Here is a 23,858-nt window from a genome sequence, read left to right on the forward strand (position 1 = left end):
TGATCACCATTGCATAAGCGCCTCTGTATGGATCTACCGGAGCGCGGTGTTGGCTTTCTCCGACAGCTCTATTAGAAATGAATGAAGCGGTGGTCGAGCATGCTCACTACAGCTCCATACTAACTGGGGTAAAAGTGCCCCATTCTGGCAGTCAGTGGGGTCCCAATGGGGAAACCCCCACTAACGTAAGTGGATCGGTGATAACGTGTCCCAGTCAGACAGTCCCTTTAACACATCGCACATCATGATTTTGCAACCTTCAACGGAACATGGTTGTCTTCAATGTCAAACTAAAGTCCATTCAATCTATAGCTTGAGTTAGCAAGATGGCGACAGGCATGTAGACTCAAAGGAAAGAGAGCCTAGGACAGTGGTCTCCAACCTGCAGCTCTACCAACCAGACCTGGAAAGCAGCCACTTTCCCGAGGCCTTTAACATCAGCTGCACTACATTCTTCTCCAACTTACCCAAGTCATCACACTAGTGTAAAGAACGTCTTAATAAGGCCCTTTAAATAACTTTTCCCAGGAGTCACAAAAGTCGGATTTATTGTATATTGCTACGGACATATACAAAAAAAGTAAAAAAACAAAAACATAAAGCCATCGAAAAGTCCCATAAAGCAGTTTTTATTATTAGGAATGACACAACTTGATCTCTTCTGATCTTACCCCTGAACCACCCATCACTGGATGGGTATCTACAAAACTCGCACTCCTGAAATACTCTGTGCTGACTTGGACTTGATTATTCGGTGACATTCCCCTTGCTTCATTTAATTATATGTCTAATTATATTTGTCTACATCACATGCAGTCCTGTCCTAAACAAAGTCATAAGATCTTCTCCTGAACTACTCTGCTGTAACAATTCCCATAACACAGATTAAGGAGAAGTATACGTATAGAAATCCATTTACATTACAAGATCATCGATTCCCAATCATTTCCCAATAATCTTACAGTCTAAACAGGCTGCCAATCACGCGATCAATGAGCAGACCTCTCTAGTTCGTTGCGTTAAAGGATCTTTTGTGCTCCATAAAATTATAATCGTTCTCGGCAGCACGAAGCGCTGCCGAGAACAAGAGTAGCCTGTGTGTACAGAACGAGTGCAGATCTTTAAGTGTGCACCTGTAAATCACGGTATGCCTATGTAAACAGGCTACTAACTGACGATCGGCAAATACTTACCGTTCGACTAACCTTGACGATCGGTTTCAGGTTAACAAACCTTAAGACCTAGATAAAACATTGTTTATTATAAGATGGATTTATACAGTATCGAACCATACTGTATGTCATCGTCTTTTACAGACCTTAGGGATTCGGTTATGTCTGACCATTTCGGTCAAAATTTTACGCAATTGTTTCGTTTTTTTTTTTTTTGCAACGATCATCAATGATTATTTAAATAGTGGATGGTCATGTTGGGGCTTTAAAACATTTGAGGCTGAAGACTTTTCTGTTTTGGCTCATAGAGGAGGGTCCTGAGCTGTGTAACCCCCCCCCCTCTACTATATCGATATTCCAAAATCATAAGCTAGCACGGCCATGGTCAGGGGTTGCCATTGTGAGATAGCCCCTTAAAGTCCATTTATATGGTAAGCTTTGTACTGTAGCGTGATGCTGAGGGTTAAACATTTATTACCCAGATGATGGGTTCTGTTGCATACATTGGGTCTGAATATTTCATGAACACGTCTTGCTGAGTAGCCATAAGTAGCTCTACAGACATGATCTTGAAGGAAACACGAAGGATTTAATCATTTCCAGCAAGTTTTCTTCCAAAGCCGTTAATAAGAGCAGGCTGAATAATTCATAGTTACTGTCTCAATGCAAATGCACCGTGAAATACAGTAAATACATGTAATGCCATCGAATGGAAAGACCATCAAGAGTCCATGCATTACAAAAAAAAAAAATCATCTCATCAGGTCATAAAATCTCCAAGAGGATGAAGAAAATCAAAAGAACCACAGAACAACATCTCCATTCACAGCAACTAAGGAGAAACGACCTTTCATTCAATGTTTCGAAACAAAGACGTTATCATTGGATACGACCACATCTTAAAAAAGTCCATCCTTTTTAAGAACCATAAAAGGTCCTTGTGAAGAACCATGTGTGTGCCATCCTTACTCTCCAGAGTGAAGGCAGGGCACCTCCATCAGGTCACATTGGCTACTTGAGTAACAGGCTTCAGAAGAAGACAGGCAAGTTGGAGTCATGTTGACTTTCTTGCGTCTTCTGTAAATCTTGTGTAAGTGCACATCTACTGAACATAGAAGGAAGATGTGCCGGATTACCAAGCCTATACCATAAAATTGACCATGAGTATGCCCATTCATGACGAGGACCTCCAAAACTGACTGTCCTCCAAAAGATAGTGGGTCCTTGTGCAGGAACCAAGCATGAGTGTTCCTTCAGAATTAGGCAAACCAACTCCATCACATCCCACTGGACAACTGAGCAACATCGATGGCAGCAGAAGACAGATAAGGTTGGAGGCATGATGACTTAGTTGAGTCTTTACCACATCTGAGCACAGAAGGAATGTGGCACTGTGCTCAACTTACATTGCTTATCCTATTTAAGACGACCTTGAATATGCCGATTTTTGATGAACACCTCTAAAACTGACTGTCCTCCTAATGTGGTGGGTCTCAGGTGCAGTCGCTTTCCAATTCCATGTCACGATGACCTAAAAATCCTCCAAACTGGGTGATTTCTGTTGGTTTACAAAGGGTAGAGTCAAGTCACACTTTGCAGATTTGTTTTTTTAATACTGAAACTCCGTTGCAATTGTTGTGGAGGCAAGCGAATGCTTTTCTGTAAGCTCTGTCCAGATAGATAAAAATTTCTGTAACAAAATCTGTTGTGTGTAAATTCATCACGAAGGGTCTTTTATTTAGGCCCAAAGATTGGGCGAACCACCATAATAAATTTTCATTTCTCGGCTGATCGCATCCTGATAGAAAGAGTTCCTACCTTCTCATATATGAATTCCTCATGTGTAATGATCATGTTGTGTAATCAACATGATGGGTAGTCAATGGGCACTTGTGGCCAAAATTATCTGCTCATGGAAAAAGGACCATAAAGGCCCCACCACAGATTAAAATTGACCAAACCAGTAAATTTCATCAGGACCAACCAACCATCAAATGTGTATGGGGGCCTCTCAACGCTCTTCCGACCAATGATGTTTCGGAAGTTTAAGTTCAAGTCCCCCATCCTTCTTCTCTACGGGAAGTTAATTGTCCATCATAGGCTTTCTTCCATTACGTGAACAAATTGCCAAAGTGTTAAGAGACAATAGATAACCATCATTTAAAAAAAGCATTCGGTCAGCAACTATCTAGGGTGTATGGACACCTTAAGACTCAATAAATGATAAATGGCTTTAAGGGTCCCAAAGATGGCCATAAACTTCTCAAAGAGATGAGTAAAATTATGAAAAACTTTGATCTTCGGTAGAATGGTCTCAAATTCTTCAGACTATTTTAGAAGAAGGAGGAGACATTTACTAGAAGCATGTTCAGTACAGATGTCTTCTCATTTTCAGCCATGAGTTGGTATAGAAAGGGTCAGATACATTTCATACACATAATACACCACACTAGCAAGTTCCAGAAACATTCACATTATAATCACAGACATGAGCCAGCCAATACAGTCTGCAGCACATTCCGAGTAGATGTTCAATGTGATGCTTTATGAGAACTACAAGAAAAACTTGTAGAGTTTCAGCCCCAGTAGGACCTGGCTCAACCTCATATCTGCCAGTAAAAACTCTACCTGCTGGCAATTCTGCAATACTGTACACCTGTTTTTTATTTCAGTTTAATAATAAAAAGTGGTTAAATCTTAAAGAGCAACTCCAGTCTAAAATTACAACTCCTAATTATAATATGGTTAATAGTGGTATTATAGTAGTTATATTCTTGCACCTAGGGGCAGTATTATAGTAGTTATATTCTTGTACATAGGGGGCAGTATTATAGTAGTTATATTCTTGTACATAGGGGGCAGTATTATAGTAGTTTTATTCTTGTACAAATAGGGAGCAGTATTATAGTAATTATATTCTTGCACCTAGGGGCAGTATTATAGTAGTTATATTCTTGTACATAGGGAGCAGTATTATAGTAGTTATATTCTTGTACATAGGGAGCAGTATTATAGTAGTTATATTCTTGTACATAGGGAGCAGTATTATAGTAGTTATATTCTTGTACATAGGGGGCAGTATTATAGTAGTTATATTCTTGTACATAGGGGCAGTATTATAGTAGTTATATTCTTGTACATAGGGAGCAGTATTATAGTAGTTATATTCTTGTACATAGGGGCAGTATTATAGTAGTTATATTCTTGTACATAGGAGCAGTATTATAGTAGTTATATTCTTGTACATAGGGGCAGTATTATAGTAGTTATATTCTTGTACATAGTCGGTAGTATTATAGTAGTTATATTCTTGTACATAGGGAGCAGTATTATAGTAGTTTTATTCTTGTACATAGAGGCAGTATTATAGTAGTTATATTCTTGTACATAGAGGGCAGTATTATAGTAGTTATATTCTTGTACATAGGGGCAGTATTATAGTAGTTATATTCTTGTACATAGGAGCAGTATTATAGTAGTTATATTCTTGTACATAGGAGCAGTATTATAGTAGTTATATTCTTGTACATAGGGGCAGTATTATAGTAGTTATATTCTTGTACATAGTCGGCAGTATTATAGTAGTTATATTCTTGTACATAGTCGGCAGTATTATAGTAGTTATATTCTTGTACATAGGGGCAGCATTATAGTAGTTATATTCTTGTACATAGAAGCAGTATTATAATAGTTATATTCTTGTACATAGGAGCAGTATTATAGTCATTATAGTCTTGAACATAGGGGTAGTATTATAGTAGTTATATTCCTGTACATAGGGGCAGTATTATAGTAGTTATATTCTGGCACATAGGAGTAGTATTATAGTAGTTCTATTCTTGGACACAGAGGGCGGTATTATAGTTGTTATACTCTTGTACAGAGGGGCGCAGGCAAACAGACAGCAAAGGGCCCCTGTGCAAGAAGAGTTTATGGGTCCTTTGTAGGCCAAAAGCTCATAATAATGCACTATTCTACCTGCTTTGAAGGTGGAAATGTGCCCCCTTACGTCTTGTGCCCATGCAATGATATTGCTGCCCCTTCAGAGGAGGCCGTATTACAGTTTTTCTGGTAACTGGGCTTCACAATCACAACTACAGGCCAGAATGTGTACAAAGCTCTCTTCATCCCATTCCTCTAAACATTTTAAAAGTACTGTTATTCAGTTGGGGTATATAACGAGCCTCAAATGAAGGTATGGTCAATCTGTGTTCCACCTAGGGAGTAAATTTCTGAACGCATTTAACCATGATTATATCTCAAATCTATTATTACCACATGAACTTACAATATTAACTATGACTGGAATTGCTCTTATAATTTCTCGACATACTGGGTAATCACATTCCTTAACCTAATAGATTGAACACTTTCCAAAACTTCCTTCTCTGAACACACGGCACCCTAAAATCTATCACCTCCACGTACGGTGATCAAGAGTTCACAAGGGTGGCTGCTAAATGATCTCTATGGGAGGTACGGTTCAGTTACATGTGTTCATCATCATCCATTTCTCATAACCAGGAACGAAAGCGAGAGATAAAATATTTCAGTCTTACTCGTATCCTTAAAATTAAAAACCACATACCAAGCACCGACACACAACGCTATTACATAGAACATTAATGCTCGGGCCAAGAATGCAAGACGTTCATCCTGATGCGCTTTGATGGGAGACTTGGGACGTCAAGCCAAATTTCCTTGTACTCCCTCTGACTGCAGGATGAGCAGAGAACAGGAAACTACCCTGCCTTTCCCCTCTCGTCTTTGGAATTCAACATTTAATAAGAACCAGGAATGATTTACTAAGTCGAGGGTCTATAGAGAAAGTAAATAAGGAAATGGCCGAACAGTGACATCATTTCCTCCGCTGACCTCCAGGAAGTGAAACCCTGACCTGCTATTCTTCAGTGCCGATACACCAGCATCAGCCACCTACTCCAAGTGATGAGTTAGAAAAGAAAGCTCTTCTAGGTCAGAGAACAGAGGAGATTTAATCTGGAGACCTGCCCGGGGGCTGATCTACACAATGCAAAAGTAGATAGACATCTCAAAAATTGGTCATGTTATTATGGAACGACCCTTTGCCAAAAAAATGGATGTGTCATGTTGGATTCTTTGTCATAAGACCAGACCTGCACATACATTTTTCATTTTCAGTTTGGCTGTGCATGGTCATATCTGCTTCCAATGCTATCGAACTAAAGCGCCATAGGAAAATCGAATTTTCAAGACCAACATGGATTGTCGTTTCTTTTCCTTCGTATGGGAAAATTAAGAATGGAAGGTTGATCAAGTCCAGGCAGAAGAGCTGTCCAAGTTACATGTTCAACTTAGATGTTTTTCTCCTTAATTTTTGAGAACCAAGACTGAATAAACTTGGTCATATAGGCTACTAAAGCCATCGGCCAAAATGACTTCACAACTGATGACTATCAACCACTTGGAAAGGGGCCAAATGGCTTCTCACTTCCTTCACTCGCATGGAAAGGATAGGCAATGGCGCTCCACCAAATCCATCCATAAAAGCTTTGCTAAAAATCATGAAGGTCTTAAGTTTTGAAACCAAGAAAAGGCAATTTTCACACACACATTGATTGAACTCACACGTAAATAAGTCTCAAGTGGAATTGCCCTTTAAGGTTTGAGAGAACCGCTACAGTTTATCATCATCTAGTCATTGTGTGACAGCTACTATCAGCCTACCTATATCAAACAGATCGAAAGACTACAGAGTCGCTACCTATAGGTGGCAATAGAAACGTATCTTCCTTAATGAGAGAAGAGCTAATTTGCATATTTCTTCCCCATTATACACTGCCTAAATCAGTTGGATCACAGAGAACCAACACCCAGAAACTGTACAAACCCCAGAAGATCTTAATGACCTCTAGGTGACTGATAATTTTAGAGTTGAGGGCGGCAAAGATTTAATCTGATTCTTCTTAGAAAACAGTCATGTAACCAGGTGATTCTATAGTTTAGGTAACAAGTACTGGGATTGGGACCAGTATGGCCAAGCATTTGCTTGGACAAATAAGATAGGACTCCTAGGACCAAGAACTCCAAATCAAGTCCCCGTGGACGGAAAAGGATCTCCGATACAGTCTCATAGGGTCCGTCGGTCTTCATCTTCCCAACATATTCTTCATTATACCACAAGAAGAGGCTTCACGTTCTAAGCCAGTGCAAACATCGAATCGCTTGGCATGCCCCTCGAATGTTTTTGGATTGCACTGCTCGTAAACAATAGCACACCTCATACGCGCTCTCGGTGCATTAGGAACCTGTCCATTGGATTCATTACTGGCCACCGGGGTGCATTTTGAGGCCATAAAAACGCTACAGCGCACGTGGCCAGCCATAGAGCGAGTGATCAAGTGCTCTTGGACATTATTGATCTAATTTATCGGTTATATAAATTGCGTCTTCTGCTCAAACTGGCAACGTGCCAGCGCTGCGATAGTTTTACAACAGCTGTGGACACGGCCTGGGATGGTACTTTTAAAGGTCCTTAGCTGCACTTTCTATAAAAATCACTTTCCCCTCCGGCCCGTGGCCATATATATTGCCTCCTCCCACTACTGTGACATCACACCGGAAAGTGGATCTATCTGGCAAGACACTTCTGTGATGTCATGGAGTGGGAAAAATCGGGCAATTAAGCTAAAACCTAGAACTTATTTTATTTTTTATAAATATGAATAAAAAAGCCTTCGTGTGGCCAAAGTGATGTAAAAATAACCAATTAATAAAAGCAAACAATTGGAAAAACACAACGACAGTCGATCGCGATCCGTAGAGTGGGATCCGTAGAGTGGTCACTGTATTTTATGGAACAGCGCCCCTAGTGTTAAAAATGTCACATGGCATATAAGGTTACTTATGGAAAATACAACCTAAATAATGAAAATACATTTTTTTCCCCCGAAAACAAATTTTGAGACATTATGGCCAATAGGTCCCTACAGATCATTAGCATGTGCATAAAGTGGGGCGACTGCCAGAGTGCAGAATGACTCGTACTGCACTATATATGCAAAAATATAATCCCCATTTTAGTGTCGGACTGTGGCGCCAAGGGCCCAACAGTGACTGATTCTGGGGGCCCACTGTTTAGCAACATGCAATAGTATTTGACCATTGTTAACAAATTTGCTTCTATATGATAACTGAGTACCTTGCTGAATGAATGATGAGATGCTGCTCTCGTCTGTACATGCTGTATTATGTGTAATATACCAGGTGTGGGGCCCACCGGGGAATTCACCAGTTCACCCGTGGGCCAGTCCAAGTCTGTCCAATGTGACTCTGTGCGACAACAGTAACATATCAAGGACATCACGCATTTCAAGTCTTATAACTATAATCACGTATCCAACATCATTGTCTAGGCCCGACCACCAGAAGAGAGGCACCACTTCTGCACCACCGCCCATAGAAGAGTGAAGCCAATGCTACCAAAGCATGGCAGACAAGCAAAGAAAAATATAAATAACCCCATTTCATGGCGTAAAGACAACTCAAAGCTTGTAGACACAGATGCAGACTCTCTGCCCACTTGCACGCTTACAACGGGTCTTCAGATGTGTGATGGATCGATCACAACGAATGACGCAAGAGAATAAAATAATAATTTACTACATATTGCACTGAAATTTTTTTTTTAGGGACTCTCTTGTGGTCCCTGGTAAGAATCAGACTACAGATTAACTGGGTCGGTTCGTATTTCCTTTTCCCTCCAAGTTGTCAAATCTTTGCATATTGGGTATGCAAAACCAAGTCGGCCATTAGGACGGAGTTATGTATGATGCTGGTAAGTTACAGGATGGTTTTTTTTTTATTCCTATTTCAACCTTCAAATGCAAAAAAAAACAAAAAACCTAAATTACTTTAATCAAAGAGTGCAAATAAAAACTCAACCCGTGCGGCGTCCTAATACATAACCAACCCGTGCCTCCTAACACAAGACTCCCCGAGCTCCACACGTCGACAAAAGAGGAGGTCAATGATCAAAGTCAGCTCCGACCGTGCCCTCTTTGTTTCTCCTGAGACATCTGCCCAGGCCCACCTCCTGCCAGTTGGCCCTGTATAAGCCCCCCAGTATGCTGTGTAAACAATAGCAGCCAGTCGGCCTCGCACAATACACGTCTGTACTGCACCCACAGTGACAATGTCTTCGTGCGTGCGCTGCGGCTCATACAATATGCTAACGAGACGGTGAAGGGGGTCGTTCTAGAGCCAGGGCCTGGACTGAAAAAAGAAGGCAGCTACCCCCCATCCCTTTTGCTGAATGAGTTCTTAAGCATGCTGTTTGATTTAATAAACACGTGTGGTTCCTTCATTATCTTCGTGAGAAAGGTTGGTGAGTCCAGTTGGTACATCCTGGTTTACAGTAGGGTGGCGAGACTCCCCCCACCCCCCCCAAGGATTGTGTCCAGTCGGCTGTTGCCCCTTTCCCTCCACGTTGTCAACCAGTAAGTTTCTGGATAGTCTTGTTGTAGTACTGTGTGATGCTCGGGGTCAGGGGGTTCCAGCTGTTGGCATGCAACTCGATGACCTCCAGCAACAGAGACCTGGTCAACATGGACTCGGTGGGACACAGCATCTTGTCTCGTGCAGCGGCCAGCAGCTCCGTCATCATCTCGGGCAGCTGTTCCTCCAGCAGACGTCCAGTGCTGTGCAGCTGTCAACAGAGCAGAGGTTACAAGTTGCATGTTAAATGGCTGCCCGTCTCAGACGCCTGTGTCTCTGGCTCAGCTGGCGCATGAATGCGAGACACAGACTGACTGGGGAGATGACTTGGGTGACAGACTGACAAAGATAATTGCCCTGTGTGTTCATTAGAGGTCAAGCCAGTGACAGAGTCTCAACCACAGGTGGACGGAGCGGTTATAGACTATCACATATCCCACAGTTACATGCCCTCTGTGTCACTCAGTACTCGACCGTGGTGCCGAGACCGCGGGCTGCTCCACCATTGTGCCCACTGATTGGACCCAAGCTATGGAACGCACATAGAAACACCTTGACCGGGCGAGGGTGCGCGATATGTTATAACTGGGTTCTAGGAGGACTCCCCAAATCACCAAAATTAAAATATTTCCCAAAGTGGCTGAAGTTGCTCACCTCCATGGAACAACACAGAACCGCGTCCTCCTTCACGTCGTAAGACTGTAACAGCTGTGGGGAGAAAAAGGTAAAAAAAATAAAAAATGGGTAAATACATGGACTCAAAATGAAGGCGAGCAATCCGTGAGGAATGCGACGGTTAACGAACGTGGGTCCGTAAACCCATTTTTTTTTAGGATTTGGATTGAAAGTCAGACACAAAGCTCTGCATCAGGAAAAAGTGACCCTAGCCTAATATGTATGGGGGTCTCTTGACTATGTTGGGTGGAGAGAAGGGTCGGGCATGTTAAATTACACCGCTTCATCCTTTTGTTTCTCCAGGAGATAAGCAGTCACCATTGGACTCAGACAGCAGCTCTCTCCCCACTTATAACTCTTGATCTCTTACATTTATGTGTATGGGGGGAATGTGAAACCGGAGTCAGGGATCAGAAGAATGCTCACTTAGCCATATAAGGTGCTTTGTGACTTTTAGATAGCGGAGAGGGGAGAAAGCATCTCCTAGACCCCTCTCTTGGCAACTTATCCACTTTGAAAACAAAAGGATTGGACATGTTGAAATGCTAGATGCCCAATTCTCCTTTCTTTCCCCCGGCATCAGCCAATGGAAGGGAGTCAAGATAAAAGAAACGTCCATCTGATGGGTAAACGTTTAAGTTGTATACTGCCTAAGAATAAAGACTTGTGTTGTTTCCAGATTGGAGGTCCTCTAGAGCCGGAATGGTTGGATAAGTTGTCCTCCTCGAGACCTATGACAAATAACATCATCTTCAAATGAAACTTTACTAGTGATGAGCGAATGTGCTGGGATAAGGTGTTATCAGATCATTCTCGTGTTCTAACCAAGTGACTTTGCCGCGCTCGAAAAATATGCATGTCTCGCAGATGTTCGAAATGCTCCACACATGCAGGGATTCCTAACAAACAGACAATCCCTGCATGAGTTGCAGCTGTCGAACATCCATGAGACATGCAGCCGCGGGGACTCGAACATATTTTTCGAGCATGCTGAAGACACACTGTTAGCACCCGAACATGATAACACCTTATCTCAGCACGATCGCTCAACACTAAACATTACCTTTCCTCTTCCGGAGTTGCATAAGAAATAAAACCCTGATTGATTTTGGGATACTCTGTCGGGAGACGTTTGTACAGTGTGTGTCTATATTAGGCCATCCAGTGGTTGTAACGTGAATTGCAGACTGCTGCGGATTTTGCAATAGTGCATTGGATGCTTATCATGTGAAAGTGGCGCCTTTCTTGGAAATGTGGGTAGACAGATATGGATTTCCATCCCACGCTTCAGTGCACAACTGTGGTACTCAAGAGCTTTTCTTTGCTCCGGCTTACGAACGAGCCTCGCCAATTGAGCACCATAAATAGGAGCAAATAGATAAGAGATGTATATAAAAACTAATACCATTTAAAAAGAAAATTGTTAAAACCTTTACAACCTGTATCCAGTGTGTTTTCAGCAGCAGGTAATTAATGCGGCTGTTGTGATAAGCAAGTGGTGGAGATCACTGGTCTACGTGCTCTCCAGAATAGAACGACACCCCGAGTCGATGCCAGAAAGACATCAAGACGGAAAACTCTGCCCCGGGTCAAGTGGAAAACGAAAAATGAAGTAAAGGTTTTTCCTAAAGGAGTCTGCAGTGTGTCACAGAGACCACGATATCCAGGCACCAACCTGACGGTAAGGAGACACTGCAGAGACACCGGACTTATTTAGATGGATGGGAGGATGAAAGATCCAGGGAGGCTGCCTCCATACACAGGCCAATCCCTGGGCCAAGCGTTGCGTCCTTCGGCTATAAATGCTACCTGTGGTGACTGGGACTGAGCAAAGAGCGACTGCGCTATTATACATGTCAGACTATCAACATACATGTACAACGGAATCCACACCTAGACTGACGCACAAACATGTAACCACCAGATCCATCAAGAGCTAAAATCTCAATATTCTGCTCATGGAGACATCAGGATCCAGTGAGTATATCTTTTTTTTTAATTTTAATTAAAACTTGTGGGGGCATCATAAACAATGGGGGACAATAAAACAGCGAGGGGCACCTCATACATTATAGGGAGTACTGTGGAGGCCCTTATATAGTGTGGGGCCTATTTAGCTTGGGTACTAATGTAGGGCCCATTATACAGTTTGGGGATTAAAGAGAACCTGCCATCAGGGTTATACATACTAAACTAAAGACATTGCCATACTGTAGACCGACTTAATACACAACTTCAGTGAAGAAATACGCAGTCTGGTTTTTATAAAATCATCATTAGAAGTTGTGGTCTCCGTGCATCGGGGCGGGCATGTGGGTAGGGTCCGTGGAGCCTCATTTAAGAGTCTCAAACACTGCCGCAGTGTTTTCTTTGACTGGTCTCCCTGAGGTCAGTGATTGTTTCGTGATTTTGGTCTACTAGGCATTGCTCCCACCTAGCCAGAATCCTACTCCACACTGATGAGGGGCAACACCCTGAAACAGCTGTCTGTGGATGGATACCTGGCCTTGGTATTTCCCTTGTCATATCTGTAAACTCGTAAAGAGCTGGATATTGACTTAAAGGGCCACTTAGTATGGTGGTAATGGTGGTTTCCGAAAGGAGCCACTCCTTGGCTGGGTCCTTCCCTGGAGGAAGATCTGGCTAGTTCCGTGTTTGAGACTCTTAAATGAGGCTCCACGGACTTTATTTGCATATTGTTTAATTTAACGTGTAGAAACCTGATGACAAGTTGACTTTAATGTAGGGGGCATTACACAGTTTGAGAGCTAATGTAGGATCAATTATACAGTTTGGAGCTAATATAAGGGCCATTATACAGAATAGAAGCTAATGTAGGGGGCAATTAGACAGTGTGGGGGCCATTATACAGTTTGAGGGCTAGTGTGGCTACCACTGGAACATTATGCTGTGTACAGGGGAGCTGTGAGCCCATCACGCCGCGGGCACGGGAGCTGTGAGCCCATCACGCCGCGGGCACGGGAGCTGTGAGCCCATCACGCCGCGGGCACGGGAGCTGTGAGCCCATCACGCCGTGGGCACGGGAGCTGTGAGCCCATCACGCCGCGGGCACGGGAGCTGTGAGCCCATCACGCCGCGGGCACGGGAGCTGTGAGCCCATCACGCCGCGGGCACGGGAGCTGTGAGCCCATCACGCCGCGGGCACGGGAGCTGTGAGCCCATCACGCCGCGGGCACGGGAGCTGTGAGCCCATCACGCCGCGGGCACGGGAGCTGTGAGCCCATCACGCCGCGGGCACGGGAGCTGTGAGCCCATCACGCTGCGGGCACGGGAGCTGTGAGCCCATCACGCTGCGGGAACGGGAGCTGTGAGCCCATCACGCTGCGGGAACGGGAGCTGTGAGCCCATCACGCTGCGGGAACGGGAGCTGTGAGCCCATCACGCTGCGGGCACAGGAGCTGTCAGCCCGCAGCGCTGCAGGCACGGGAGCTGTGGGCCCATTATACTGTGGGCTCATACTGTGGGCAGGGGAGCTGTGGGCCCATCACACTGTGGGCAGGGGAGCTGTGGGCCTATCATATTGTGGGCAGGGGAGCTGTGGGCCCATCGTACTGTGGGCAGGGGAGCTGTGGGCCCATCGTACTGTGTGCAGGGGAGATGTGGGCCCATCGTACTGTGTGCAGGGGAGCTGTGGGCCCATCATACTGTGTGCAGGGGAGCTGTGGGCCCATCATACTGTGTGCAAGGGAGCTGTGGGCCCATCATACTGTGTATAGGAGAACTGTGGGCCCATCATACTATGTACAGGGGAGCTGTGGGCCCATCATATTGGGCATATGGGAGCTGTACATTGGATGACTCAGTGGATATTATTAATGTTAAGTGAGCATTTAAGAAGCATTATTGACATAGGAGCACTCAGTATTGTGGCGTCAAGGGAAAAAAGTGGACACGGTTTTCTAGGGAATATGCACAGGGCATTAATAATTTCTAGGGGGCAAATTTACCATCTAGAGGGCACACTTACTATGTAAGGGGCACAGTGGTGGGCATTATTATATGGTGCAATAAGAAGGGCGCTGTTTTTGTACCACACAGCAGGTGCAGTAATATTGGCAGATATGCCGGTATCAGCAGGGTGAGGAGTTTGTGCAGTTTGGGAATAGATGGGGATGGTGAAGGAAATGAGAAGTCAGATGTGTCTTTGTTGCAATCTCTATAGGTAAGCCCTGGCTGGAGAAGTTGCCGTGTTGGTCTGGGCCAGATGGAAAAGAAAGGAAAAAGGAACGATTCCACAAGAAAGAACATCAGCTGTAAGTCACCATCTATAACTGTGCTGTAACCTCTTACATGTTCTGCAGGACTGGTACAGTATATCTACCACTATGGTGGTACACTGATATTACTGCCATATGGTGACAGTTGCAATTAGGGTTTCCAGTTATTGGCACACTCAGATGTTTTACCCCTCCGAGATGAACTATCTGTGCTTGTGTGATCCCGACATGGGTAGCATAGATTTTAAAAGGAATATTTCCATTTAATTAATGTACCCAGACATTAAAAATGGTGAAGAATCGATTCACAAAGACCATTTAAAAAAAAAAAAATCCCTAAATTTTCACTATACAATAAAAGAGAATAAATTACGTGAAACTGGGACATCCCTATAGTTCCCCTCCACCTGAAGTTCAAGGTGCGGCAGTGATTCATTATATAGATGCTCCTCGCCTCGGCCGGAGTAGAAACTTGATCTGCTCGGCTCACAAGCGGTCAACATTTGAGACAGATTACAGGTTTAATCTGTTTTCCAAATGTATTGCTGAAAGCATTTGGGACCCCTACAAGACTGGTGTGTTATCCCCAGGGTAAGGAGCGGAGTGAGAGGGACTGGTCAGTGCCAGATGCCCAAGGACACCATCATACCAAGTATAAGCTCCCTAAAGTACCCTAAAGTCGCAGATTCGCAATTTCAGAGGCATTGGATTACTATCTAATGTGTATGCAAATATTCAAATTGTCCCTGACGGCAGGCATTGGCGGAAACCAAGGATTGGACATGTGGATTACAACATGCGTGATCCTATGATCCCACCGCAGATAACTTGCAAGCAGTGGCCTCTTGCCGGCTCTCCATTCAAACCACATGCACACTTTTGCCCAATCTTGCTGCCGATAACCCACCACTAACATTTAGGTATCGACTCCACGAGTCATTATACGAGTTTAAAGGCCTGATTATATTACTGTATTTACAATTTTTATTGTCTGTTTTTTTTGGAGGGGGACGTATTTCCCCAATTTTTCATTTATGGCTAATTCTTCTTGCTTACCTGTTTTTTTATGTTCATTATTGTGGGCGACGGTTAGACTTTCCTGGGGGTTTCAGCCGATTCATCAATTGCGACATTTTACAAAAGTTGGAAAACTTTGGTGCAAATGAATTCCAGCCCCCTTCCGGAGTAATTTTAGAATTTTAAGCACGACAGATATTTTGCGACGTTTTAGTGAAACATTTGACTTTGTTCTAAAAAGTCACGACAAAAATTAAGTGCATTTTTGATTTTGCGCAACTTTTGAGCAGTTTTATCATTTCGCTCTTAGGGTGAAGTTCTATTTTGCCCAGAAACCTATTTAATTTTTCTTAAACTGGCCTTTTCTAAAGTGACCTTCCCATACTACTAAAATGTTATTGTAATGTGGGGAATGTATAGTTGGCTTCCAATTAGTGCCACAGATCCAAGGATTCCCGATTCCCTTTTTCAGTGGTCTAACATGGCTATCTTCTTAGTCTATCTTATGCACACTGGTAGTGCAAGACGCCGGTTTTGCGTCAGTGCCGGCCAATGAGGGGGTGAGGAATTAATGAATCAATGGCAAAAAGGAGGGCATGGAGAAACGAGATCCTAAGGGCCTCACCCCTGGGATCCCCGCAATTAGAACTATTGTACATAAGGAGGATCTGGAATGGAGCAGTGGTCACACATGCTGAGCCATGGCTCAGTGCTTGGTTGGATCCACCGGGTGCGAGTGTGACCACCACTCCCCATTCATACTAACGATCGGGACACTCAGGATCCATGTCGTAGTGATCAGACATTAATTTTCTTTAGGAGACTCATTTAAAAAAAAATAAAAATGCTGAGGGATTACGTGGGTGTTGGCGCATCCGTGGTCATTACCTCTCTAAGGCAGGTATAAATAGGACACACGAGGACTCGGAAAGGCTCCCCGGTATTACTCCTCATCGTGCCGAAAACTTCACAAAGGAAGGTGATGAAACCCAGCCAGCTCTCCACATCAGACTTGTGCAGCTCTTCTCGTACGGCGAAATCTTTCTGCAAAACACACACGAGAAAAATAAAATAAAAATGTCATAACAAATTAACCACAAGAGTCGGAGCCACGAGACAACGAAAGGGGAAATAAAGTGCGCAATCAAACAGCAAAAACGAACAGGAACCCGCCAGGCAGACGTCTGCTTCACTTCGGAAATAAAAAAGGGGAAACCAGTAAACCCCAAGTGCGGTCGCTAACAGAAAAACAAAGGTGTCCGTTTTTCTGCTATTTCTTCACTTCTCATAATGTACAACTGACACTGAAAAGTCAGCGGGTTCCTCAATTTCTGGATAATTTATGTGTAAGCTGCAAAGAAAGGTTAGAAATATCTAAAAGGCGTCCATTACACTCAGTGAGTCACAGAAGGGGATACCCACTCCTCGACAAATATGGGAATGGTGGCGTCACGTGGGCATTAGCACCATCACTATGCTACTGTACTGGGCACTGTATGCAGCCTTAAAGGAATTGTTCACCACTGGACACTCCCTTATTAATGAGCCCTGGTTATACTTCCCAAACTTGTGCCACTCCTCTGTACTCCGCAGCCAGTGTGACGCCAGAAGATGTTGCGCCAAGTGCAGGGTCGCGGCACTGGTTTGGGAATTATTTTTTTGGTTCACCTTCCAGGGCCCATTAATAAGAGATTGCCCAGCAGAGTTCAACCCCTTTCAGGCATTATGGAACACTACGAGTTGGATACGGTTGGGCGAATGTGGAGGGAATATTTTGGCACTGGATGAACACTGCGGGGATAATTTGGGGTCAGTATTGTACTGTGACTTGCAGTATTAAGGAATTATAAAACACTTTTAACTAGGGTTTTTCCCCATCACTATTCACTATGAAATGCTGTAATAATGTGATCGGCGGAGTCCAACTTCTAGGCCCTCCGTGCACAACGGTACTACGAGCCATTGGGTTTACCATCATCATAACACTTTAATATCCTCCTTCTGAAGTCTGGAAAAGTCTGTGTTGTCCTGAGACAACAAACTTTACGAGTCTGCCAAAAAGCTATATGCACTTGACCTAGGACTAGCCCAGTGGGTGGTCACTTCCCCAGACTAGTCAGGCCTCAGTATCAGTATTCATGCCCCCTAGGCGTGATAGACGTCCTCTCGTGCTATTCGAGTCATTTCATTACCGCTGCATAAGCGCCACATGCTCTCTAAATGCCTCTTCCTGAGCATGAGCAGTGAAGCCGGATGTACTCGTCATCACGCACGCTCAGGTGCATAGGATTGGAGAGGACGTTACACTCTTACGCGAGATTTCCATTGGTTCTGAAATAACTTGGGACAGCAAAAAGACGTCACTCCCTCCCAATGACTGATTACTGGTAATGCCACTGGTCTTGTATAGAAGCAACGCCCCGTTAGACTCCTACCAGGTCATGGGCAAATGGCGACACAAAAGCAGTTTTGGCTGAGACAACACGGACATTAAACTACAGTTCAATGGCTCCAAATTGTTATGGTTGCGGTTTGGGAGACTTGCGAGATCTGAACGGTTCCCTTTAATTAAAGGGAAAACTAGAGCGGCAGCTGGACCCCCCTACAGATCACAAATTCCAGCAATATATCATCATTTGTATGAAGGGAATAACGCTTTAAGTATAACATTACACATGACCTGGGGTCTGCTATTTGGACATTGGTGATTTTGAAGTTTCAGGAACCAGAGTACAATAAGTAAAAATGGAAATATGGGAAAAAAAAACCTGAACATCACATGCTAGAACATGCGGAAGTTGTTTTTCTTGGGACCCTGCCTGCAAAACGGTAATGTAGACCGATGGTTCTTCAATAGAGAACGCGGCGTAGGCCACGGCCAGAGGAAGACACTATTTGGGGTGTCTCATCTCCTGGCTGAGAAAAAGGATCGGGTATTAAAATTAAAGAATTCTGAACGTTTACTCTCCAGAGGTCATCTGTTGGGGGAGAGGTGAGGAGCACCCCATATACATTAGATTATGGTCTTCACCTAACCTCAGAGCTGAATTCACAGCTGCACTGCTCACTACCTGCAGCTTTGTGATAGGTGTTCACCTAACCTCAGAGCTGAATTCACAGCTGCACTGCTCACTACCTGCAGCTTTGTGATAGGTGTTCACCTAACCTCAGAGCTGAATTCACAGCTGCAGTGCTCACTACATGCTGCTGCAGTATCATAGTTTTTTTCTCACTACAGTGCTGGATTCACAACCACATTGCTGTTGCTTCTGAACATGTGCCACACAGAAACAGGAGGGCACAAATCCAGTGAGGTCTCCGAGTGCTGTTTATGGGAGACATCATAGCAGCTAGTCTCTTTCCACTAGCTCATAGAAAAACTAGTGATCGAAGCAGTAGAGGGATAACTACGGAAAACTGCTGAATACAGATCATTATTTTTGTCATTCCTCATGTGCACAAAAAACAGCATATTCTGAAGTCGTCAGAAGAGATAGGTGCGCTATAAAGACAGCTACCTGAGTCAAGTATGATCACACCTGATGTGGCCCAGTATGACACCGAATACACCCATCTTCTAGGAAAACACATTTCCAAGTTTGTCACACAAAAGGCATTTGCTTATCTCTGCAGATAAGGAGCACAGTGGGATTTTTTTTTTATGTCTGCTTTCTAAGGCTTATCCTGTCCTTGTCTCATGACAAAAACTGGAACATCACATTATCTGATCATTTCATTCAAATCAGAGAATTTCATGAAAATAAATTCAAAAGGAAAAAACTTCACAGCGTTATCAAAACCCGACGGGGAACGAAAAGAAAGAAAATATCTTCTGTCCAGACCTGCCATAACTCACAGGATTTAAAACCACAAATGATCTTCAGACGCCTTCAAGAAAGTCCCTAAGTGGCCAAATCATTATCAGAAATGGCAGCGAGCCATCAGGGCAACCTCGAATGTATAACAATACCATTGGTGGTGCTAAGCTGTTCTTACACATCTAGATAAGATTTCAACTGTCTGATATCAAATTTCTCTGAAATTCACTCTAAATGACAGATAACTTGGATGAATATAAAAGGCAACGTCTACCTCAGTCTGAACATGACCATAATCTGTGTAATAGTGAGTCACTGTGTACATACATTACTGATCCCTAATTAAATCATATATTACATCCTGTATTATACCCAGAGCTGCACTCACTATTCTGCTGGTGGAGTCACTGTGTACATACATTACTGATCCAGAGTTACAGTACATCCTGCATTATACTCCAGAGCTACACTCACTATTCTGCTGGTGCAGTCACTGTGTACATACATTACTGATCCTGAGTTACAGTACATCCTGCATTATACTCCAGAGCTGCACTCACTATTCTGCTGGTGCAGTCACTGTGTACATACAGTACATTACTGATCCTGTACTGATCCTGAGTTACATCCTGTTTTATACCCCAGAGCTGCACTCACTATTCTGCTGGTGCAGTCACTGGGTACATACATTACTGATCCCGAGTTACATCCTGTATTACACTCCAGAGCAGCACTCACTATTCTGCTGGTGCAGTCACTGTGTACATACATTACACTACTGATCCTGTACTGATCCCGAGTTACCTTCTGTATTATACTCCAAAGCTGCACTCACTATTCTGCTGGTGCAGTCACTTATACATTACATTACTGATCCTGAGTTACATCCTGTATTATACACCAGAGCTGCACTCACTATTCTGCTGGTGCAGTCACTGTGTACATACATTACATTACTGATCCTGAGTTACATCCTGTATTTTTTACCTCAGAGCTGCACTCACTATTCTGCTGGTGCAGTCACTATGTACATACATTACATTACTGATCCTGAGTTACATCCTGCATTATACTCCAGAGCTGCACTCACTATTCTGCTGGTGCAGTCACTATGTACATACATTACATTACTGATCCTGAGTTACATCCTGTATTATACTCCAGAGCTGCACTCACTATTCTGCTGGTGCAGTCACTGTGTACATACTGTACATTACTGATCCTGTACAGATCCTGAGTTACATCCTGTATTATACCCCAGAGCTGCACTCACTATTCTGCTGGTGCAGTCACTGTGTACATACATTACATTACTGATCCTGAGTTACATCCTGTATTATACTCCAGAGCTGCACTCACTATTCTGCTGGTGCAGTCACTGTGTACATACATTACTGATCCTGAGTTACATCCTGTATTATACTCCAGAGCTGCACTCACTATTCTGCTGGTGCAGTCACTGTGTACATACTGTACATTACTGATCCTGTACTGATCCTGAGTTACATCCTGTATTATACCCCAGAGCTGCACTCACTATTCTGCTGGTGCAGTCACTGTGTACATACATTACATTACTGATCCTGAGTTACCTTCTGTATTATACTCCAGAGCTGCACTCACTATTCTGCTGGTGCAGTCACTGTGTACATACATTACATTACTGATCCTGAGTTACATCCTGTATTATACTCCAGAGCTGCACTCACTATTCTGCTGGTGCAGTCACTGTGTACATACATAACATTACTGATCCTGAGTTACATCCTGTATTATACTCCAGAGCTGCACTCACTATTCTGCTGGTGCAGTCACTGTGTACATACATTACTGATCCTGTACTGATCCTGAGTTACATCCTGTATTATACCCCAGAGCTGCACTCACTATTCTGCTGGTGCAGTCACTGTGTACATACATTACATTACTGATCCTGCGTTACATCCTGTATTATACTCCAGAGCTGCACTCACTATTCTGCTGGTGCAGTCACTGTGCACATACATTACATTACTGATCCTGAGTTACATTCTGTATTATACCCCAGAGCTGCACTCACTATTCTGCTGGTGCAGTCACTGTGTACATACATTACATTACTGATCCTGAGTTACATCCTGTATTATACCCCAGAGCTGCACTCACTATTCTGCTGGTGCAGTCACTGTGTACATACATTACATTACTGATCCTGAGTTACATCCTGTATTATACCCCAGAGCTGCACTCACTATTCTGCTGGTGCAGTCACTGTGTACATACATTACATTACTGATCCTGAGTTACATCCTGTATTATACCCGAGAGCTGCACTCACTATTCTGCTGGTGCAGTCACTGTGTACATACAATACATTACTGATCCTGAGTTACATCCTGTGTTATACTCCAGAACTGCACTCACTATTCTGCTGGTGCAGTCACTGTGCACATACAGTACATTAGTTATCCTTTAGGGCTCATCACGGGGTTGTTCAGGACTACGATACTGATGACTTACTTTTCGGATGTGGTCACACCGCTCTCTCTTGTACACTCCATGACATCCACATCACAGCCCACTGTACAATCAGGCAGTGAACACTTCTCCCCTTGGAGCACATTAATGGGGTGAGCAGTCATACATCAGACCGCTCCTATAATATGGTTACATGTGCGATAGCGAGTTGCTTTTTTTTTTTTTACTGTGTTTACAAAAAAAAAATTAGCTCAAAAAACCACTGTGAGAACATTTAGGAGGGATTATTTTATGTATTAAAAACATAAATGGTCGTACAAAGATCTAATGATTCAGTGAGGCTCTTTCTTAGGAGGCTTTCCCCAGTGCCGCAGCGGCTTGCTCACACGCTCGGTTACCTTGTGGATCTGGTTTGCACACATGTGGAGGACAAGACACAAGCTCGTGCGGGGAGATGTTGAGCATATGTCAGACAGAAGCTGTGGAGTAATTATCAGCTTTTCAACAAGTCGTTGGGACAGATTTATAACCCGACTATTTGGTCGGCCAGCTGAGGGAGCTGGTGCAGAGAATCCGGGGCTCAGCTACAGCAGAAATTACACGCCTCGGATGGACACTTCAGATTATGGATTTTTTTTGGAACATCCACAGGGCTGAAATCTTCTACACAAAGTTGACTTCTTTTAGGACTCAATGTATCGTATACAATCTATGGTGGTCCAGCGAAGAACAGCAATGTGACCTCACTGGAATAAGATCGTTGGTTCCCAAATCCGGTCAAACCCTTTCTAGACACGCAACCAATCGGTTGACTCCGGTATCGGCACAAGTCTTATACAAGGTCGTCAACCGTAGCAAACAAGAGTTATCTGCCATTGTCACAAAGTGATCTTCTCGGCAGGCGATCCACGTAATTTGCCATATTTGCTTCTCCCTTTTATGCACTGGAGCTTGGTTAAAGGGGTGTCCAGACTTGACTTGTCACAGGGTGACTGCAGACTTGAACCCCAAGACTGGAAAACCCCTTGTCTAGTTTTATTGATTTTGGAAGGCATTGGTCGGAGACGGGAATCAAGTTCCAAAAAAAAAAAAAAAAAAAAAAGTTAAGGCAGATCTCCCACAAGCTGCAATAAAACATCACAACCTGTGTGTGCCGGTTCCATTTGTGTCCATTCACAATGCGAAAAGAAAGACAATGGAGATGTTGACATCTCCCTTATGCTACAATGATCATGGCAGCCCTCATACATGGCCGCGTCTTTACTTCATCTACCCCTTCTGCATGATGACATAGCCACACAGGGAACCATTAATTGCTACCAATCCCGATACCCCTCTGTTCTCAAACATGAAAATACATATGGGCATCTAGCAGGCATTGTCAGGCCACCATATAGTTGAGGGCCACATGAGGCCGCCCAGACCTTGTGTTGTGCACCTCTATTTTAGAGCAACAGTTTGTGCTTCAGAGCAGCCCTTCTTGTAGTGTATAGAAAGTACAACCATAGAGCCTATGGAAATCCATTTTTTAGCCTGTTCTTTCAGGTCAGGCGTACAGTGGTTGGGCATTGAGGCTGCAATGTGAACAGTAATATACTTTGGTGTGAATGAGACTCTTTTCACATCAACATCGAGCATGATGTAGTGCCGGATCCAACTCTTGTCAGACACCAAAGGCTCCCGAGGTCCGCAACAACTCAAAAAGAGTTCTGTAAGGTACGGTCATGAGTGTTATCGTTTTGAATTATACTTTCTACCACGTCATAGAACCAACGACGAAGACTCCTGACAAAGCTCCGACACGTGCTACCTAGTGAGGAGCAAACATGCTCAGACAACGTGTTATCCGAGTATCCTCGGTTAATATGCTCAAGTGCCTGCGGCTTCACGTGCGGAGATTGACTGACAGACAGCGCCGCCGCGAGGACTTGGACATATTATTCGAGCACGCCCGAGATACTCAGATAACATGTTATCTGAGCACGGTATCTCATCACTAATGCTAA

The 23,858-nt window shown here is 43.7% G+C and overlaps 1 protein-coding gene across 2 annotated transcripts in view; it reads right to left on the reverse strand.

The window, feature by feature from the left end:
• Positions 1-531: 531 nt before the first annotated feature.
• CTIF (cap binding complex dependent translation initiation factor) overlaps positions 532-23,858 on the reverse strand; it is a 191,546-nt gene continuing 168,219 nt past the window's right edge. For both annotated transcript variants that reach the window (XM_073584749.1, XM_073584750.1), the window contains 3 exons: positions 16,466-16,621; positions 10,302-10,355; positions 532-9,858 (listed from right to left, as the gene is read on the reverse strand). In XM_073584749.1, the coding sequence (XP_073440850.1) occupies positions 9,643-9,858; positions 10,302-10,355; positions 16,466-16,621 (426 nt within the window). In that variant the 3' untranslated portion in view covers positions 532-9,642. The remainder of the gene's footprint in view (positions 9,859-10,301; positions 10,356-16,465; positions 16,622-23,858) is intronic.

The sequence above is a fragment of the Dendrobates tinctorius genome, unplaced genomic scaffold (assembly GCF_039654945.1).
Source record: "Dendrobates tinctorius isolate UK_male_01 unplaced genomic scaffold, ASM3965494v1 ptg000085l, whole genome shotgun sequence".
Lineage (NCBI taxonomy): Eukaryota > Metazoa > Chordata > Amphibia > Anura > Dendrobatidae > Dendrobates > Dendrobates tinctorius.